General features: G+C 38.2%; 2 protein-coding genes across 2 annotated transcripts; both read left to right on the top strand.

The window, feature by feature from the left end:
* The first annotated feature begins 478 nt into the window (after positions 1 to 478).
* LOC122449955 (olfactory receptor 52E4-like) lies at positions 479 to 1417 on the top strand. Its single transcript, XM_043482078.1, has one exon. It carries the CDS (start codon positions 479 to 481, stop codon positions 1415 to 1417), a length of 939 nt encoding a protein of 312 aa, XP_043338013.1.
* A 1242-nt stretch (positions 1418 to 2659) lies between these two features.
* LOC122450347 (zinc transporter 9-like) lies at positions 2660 to 5349 on the top strand. Its single transcript, XM_043482628.1, has one exon. It carries the CDS (start codon positions 2716 to 2718, stop codon positions 4333 to 4335), a length of 1620 nt encoding a protein of 539 aa, XP_043338563.1. The 5' UTR covers positions 2660 to 2715; the 3' UTR covers positions 4336 to 5349.
* Positions 5350 to 5745: the final 396 nt, after the last annotated feature.

The raw sequence follows: 5745 nt of genomic DNA, 5'->3' as shown, positions 1-5745 counted from the left end.
ATGATGCACTCTGCATACAAGCTAAATAAACAGGGTGACAATAGACATCCTTGACATGCTCCTTTCCCAATTTGTAACCAGTCTGTTTGTCCATGTCCAGTTCTAACTGTTGCTTCCTGACCTGCATATAGATTCTCAAGAGGCAGGTCAGGTGGTCTGGTGTTCCCATCTCTTTAAGAATTTTCCAGTTTGTTGTGATCCACACAGAAATGATTATGAATCATTATACCACATTAACATTAGAGAAGTGCAACTTATAAAATCCATGTGGAATATTAAACAGGATAGGAATAATTTGAATATCTTTGAGAGTTAAATTTAATTGGACCCTAATTTCCTTCCATTATTTTCTCAATAATTTAATTGTTATTCTAGTATATAAATATATACAGTGACATCCAACAACCATATATTCCCTCATGTCTCCCCAGAAATACTGAAGAAGACAGCAGAACATCCTCCAAGAATTTTCAGCAGAATGTCCTTTCTTAATGACACCACCTCACATCCTTCTGCCTTCCTTCTGCTGGGTGTACCTGGTCTGGAAGATTTCCATATATGGATTGCTTTCCCTTTCTTTGTTGTTTATCTGATAGCCCTTGTAGGGAATGTCACAATCCTGTTTGTTATCAAGACGGACCAGAGCCTTCATCAACCCATGTTCTACTTCCTGGCTCTTCTCTCCTTTATTGATCTAGGTCTGTCCACTTCTACCATACCCAAAATGCTGGCCATCTTCTGGTTCAACCGTAGGAAGGTAAGCTTTGAAGCCTGTCTCATCCAAATGTTCTTTATCCACACCTACACTGGCATGGAATCTGTTGTACTCCTAGCCGTGGCAATTGACCGCTTTGTCGCCATCTGTTATCCACTGAGGTATACCACTATCCTCACCAACAAAATGGTAGCCATCATGGCCTCTGTTGTAGTTGGGAGGCCAGTCCTCCTTGTCATCCCCTTTTGTCCTCTTCTCAAAAGACTTCCTTTCTGTGGACACTACATTATTCCTCATACCTATTGTGAGCATATGGGAATTGCTCGTCTAGCTTGTGCTAACATAAGAGTCAACATCATTTATGGCTTATTTACCATTGCTGCCCTGATCTTTGACTTGCTCCTCATTGCCCTCTCCTATGTTCAGATTCTACAAACTGTTTTCCACCTTCCTTCTAGGGATGCCAGACTCAAAGCACTCAGCACATGTGGTTCACATGTCTGTGTCATCTTAGCCTTTTACACACCAGCATTTTTCTCCTTTATGACGCACCGATTCGGTAGGAATGTCCCTCGCTACATTCATATCCTCCTGGCCAATTTGTATGTGGTTGTTCCTCCTTGTTTAAATCCAGTCATTTATGGGGTTAGGACAAAGCAAATTAGGGGCCAGGTTGTGAGAATATTTTTCAAGAAAGAGTGACCCAACATATTCAGAATTTGGTAAGTTCTTCCAGGCTAACCTTTATTTTGAACACTTCTCAGGGTCCCTAAATTGAGATTATATAAAGGCCACCAAGGCATTACTTCAGCCTTTATTACTTTAACCTCATTTTAAAAGTTTCCTTTATATAATTTTCACTTTGACTTTCAAGAGATTATACTGAATTTTTTTCACTAAAGATGAGAGAAGATTGTGGAGCCAAGTAAAAGTTGTAATAAAATTTATTGAAGACAAATTATCCTTAATGATGAAAAATTAATATTTTCTCTCTACTGGTTTTCGTAGTCAATGCATTAAAGCAAACAAATATAACTTAAAAAAACAAAAACAAGACTTTGATGTTGGAAAGAGAAAATAAAACCCTATTTCTTATGGCATGGTTTGTCCAGGCAGAAAAATCTTATGTAATGTACAAGACCATTAGTACTAATAAAGCATAAGTTTAGTGAGTTTAGAGGATGCAAGGTCACAATATAAACATTTGGATTTCTTACATAAATGACATCCCATTAGAAATGAAATTAAATATTATTTTAAACAGTGGAAAAAAGAGACATATTTTAGAAAAAAAATACATATATATGACCTACATAGAGTAAATATATAATCACTGCTACAAAAGATTAACAAAGACAGAAATGGAGATACAAGCAATTGTCATGTACCCATGTCTTGATACAGTGAATATTTCTATTCTCCCCAAGTTGATATACAGATTTAATCATATTCCAATTGAATTTCTAGGGGCATTTTTTGGGGTATTGATTGAAAGTCTGATACTAAAACTTATATGGAAGTGTAGAAGTGAAAATAATCAAAATAACTTTGAAAAATAATGTAACAAAGTTGAAGAATATACATCAATAAAGTTAGTACACTAGTGGCATAAAATATGATTGATCAATATATTGATCAATATAGAAGAAGCCCCAAAATAGAGCCACATATAGACATGGTTAATTGATTTTTAACAAAACGCTAAGGTGTAAGTTAGTTCAATGTAGAATTATAGATTTGAAATAATTTTGTAAGGATGTACACATGAATGCACCTCCATCCATACCTTATATTCTACATTAAAAAATGAAGTAATTCTAAATTATAAAGGCTTTAGAAAAATATTAAAGATCAATATCCAGATAGAGTGTAAAACTGTGAAAGCATTAAACTTCTAAGAGAAATTACGGTAAAGATCAACATCTAAATATGATTTTAGGTGGCGTCGGCGGCGCGGAGGCAGCAGGCGGTGTCCGAGTGGGGGCCTTTGCCCCGCCAGGATGTTACCGGGCTTGGCCAACGCCGCTGCGGCCCACAGATGTAGCTGGTCTTCCCTGTGCCGGCTCCGTCTGCGCTGCAGGGCGGCGGCCCGCGGCACCAGCGACCGCCAGGAATGGCAGAATTTATTGATATTTGGAAGCTTTTCAAACAGCGTTCCATGCTGTACACTGAATCAAGTGAAGTTGTATTCCACGAACGCTCAGAAAGAAGGACAGGGGTCACAGACTCAGAAAGCGGAGAAAGTGCCTTTGTTTGATGACGCAGCAGAAAATATGGGTGCAGAACTGAAAGCTCCAATTATTAAGCAAGAACCTCTCCAAGTAAGAGTCAAAGCAGTTCTTAAAAAGAGGGAATATGGACCAAAGTATACTCAGAATAATTTCATCACTGGAGTCAGAGCAATGAATGAGTTCTGCCTCAAATCCAGTGATCTGGAACAACTACGAAAAATCAGACAACGAAGTCCTCATGAAGATACCGAGTCCTTTACTGTATACTTGAGATCAGATGTGGAGGCAAAATCTTTGGAAGTTTGGGGAAGCCCTGAAGCTCTTGCCAGAGAGAAAAAACTTCGTAAGGAAGCAGAAATTGAATATAGAGAAAGGCTATTTAGAAACCAAAATATACTGAGAGAATATAGAGACTTTCTGGGAAATACTAAGCCACGTTCTAGAACGGCATCAATTTTTTTAAAGGGGCCAAGCAAAGTGGTGATGGTTGCCATTTGCATCAATGGATTAAACTGCTTCTTCAAATTTCTTGCTTGGATTTATACGGGTTCAGCAAGCATGTTTTCAGAAGCGATACACTCTTTATCTGATACTTGTAACCAGGCCTTACTTGCATTGGGCATCAGTAAGTCTGTTCAGACACCAGATCCTACTCATCCGTATGGATTTTCAAATATGCGCTATATTGCTTCACTAATTAGTGGTGTTGGTATTTTCATGATGGGTGCAGGATTATCTTGGTACCATGGAATCATGGGATTGCTCAATCCTCAACCAATAGAATCTCTTCTATGGGCATACTGTATTTTAGCGGGATCATTAGTATCTGAAGGAGCAACACTTCTTGTTGCTGTAAATGAGCTTCGTAGGAGTGCTCGGGCCAAAGGAACGTCATTTTACAAGTATGTAATGGAAAGTCGTGATCCTAGTACCAATGTTATATTACTGGAGGATACTGCGGCAGTGTTGGGAGTGACAATAGCAGCCACTTGTATGGGCCTTACCTCCATAACAGGCAACCCAGTGTATGACAGCCTAGGCTCTTTGGGTGTGGGCACCCTGCTGGGCGTGGTCTCAGCGTTCCTCATCTACACCAACACAGAGGCGCTCTTGGGGCGATCCATCCAGCCAGAACAAGTGCAGCGGCTTACTGAACTCCTGGAGAACGATCCGTCAGTAAGGGCGATTCATGATGTTAAAGCCACAGACCTGGGCTTAGGGAAAGTGAGATTTAAGGCAGAAGTAGATTTTGACGGGCGAGTTGTTACGAGATCATATTTGGAAAAACAAGATTTTGACCAAATGCTACAAGAAATTCAAGAAGTGAAGACTCCTGAAGATCTAGAGACCTTTATGCTTAAACATGGAGAAAATATTGTTGATACTTAAGGAGCTGAAGTAGACAGACTTGAGAAGGAACTGAAAAAACGAAATCCTGAAGTTCGACATGTAGATTTAGAGATATTGTAGACTTGATGGGATGAATCACCTTGGAGGGATCCTTGGAACCAAGTTTACGAAGACTACTTTCCCACACTGAGGGAGTCAATGCCATTCAGAAGCCGTTTATTTGAAGATGGAGGAAGTATTTATATGAAAAGGGCAATGCAACAGTCCATAGAACTAAAATAGCTTCTTCTAAGAGACATATTACAAGTTGAATCAATTTGGAAATCATGTTTTTATGTTTCAGTGGGAAACGTTTTAGTTACTTAAATTGTCATAATTTCTTATTTTAGCCTGTCAGTGTGTATTGTACCCACAATCATGTTCCTTCCTTCATGTGGGTAAAAATAAGCAGCGTCCATAAGGTTATGATTCTTTATTTTGTTGCCAGTTAAGATTTCACTCCATCAAAACCTGTCAATCTTGAACATTCTGGCTAAATCTTGTATTCTGGTTTTTGAAACAGTCACTCCATTTTCAGAGTCTGTCTTTGCTTATAGAATGTAGAAATTATTTCGACATGGCTTGTATTTTTGCCCTGAGCACTACAGGGAACACTGTGCTAATAACTTGGTTATCTATAAATGTCCATTCCAGTAGGACTTTGTTCCTCAATTGAAGGAAGATAACTTCAGTACACTCTTTTAGGTCATGCTAGTTGCTGTTGTGTAAAATTTCTTTTCTCTCCTTTGTTTTTTTTTTCTTATTTAGTTTAATTTTTCTAATGGTAGGAAATATAAAATAACCCTAGAGGTTTCCATGGGCCAGTGTGATGACTGGTTTTTAGTTTTTGTTTTTTTAACTGGCTCCAATGCTGCCATGTGTATTTACTAGGAGATAATGCATTTATAAGCATTTTAACATTCTGTAAAGTGGACTAGAAATATTTATGATTTTACAGACACCACAGCATTTTATTTTTAATTTATTTTAAAAGAGGCACTACTTATGTAAATCTGAACTGTGATATTTCTTGCTTTAAGAGATAGAGGCGTAAACCTCTCTTATACAGAGACTTGTGACCATGACTTTGTTTAATATCATAGTCAATAGTATAACATGAGTTTCTTGCAGTTACAAATGGGCATTTAGCATAAAGTATGATTATAACATTATGTAAGTAGCTTTCTAATGATCATAAAGTATCAAGGTGAAAAAACATGCAATTCAGTAATTGAAAACTTAGTGCAAAACTACAGCTGTCTCTCTCCATCTGTCCAACCCGTTCACATGCACTTTAAATTGTTCAGGTTCGGGTGAGCGTTGTCCATGCAAGCGTGATGCTGAGTGAGTAATCTCTTTGCTGGAAAAGGGGGTGTTTAAGGACCTAGGTCAGTGTCTATAAACTTAGAT

The sequence above is a fragment of the Cervus canadensis genome, chromosome 11 (assembly GCF_019320065.1).
Source record: "Cervus canadensis isolate Bull #8, Minnesota chromosome 11, ASM1932006v1, whole genome shotgun sequence".
NCBI lineage: Eukaryota > Metazoa > Chordata > Mammalia > Artiodactyla > Cervidae > Cervus > Cervus canadensis.
This window is presented reverse-complemented; position numbering and strand designations above follow the sequence as displayed.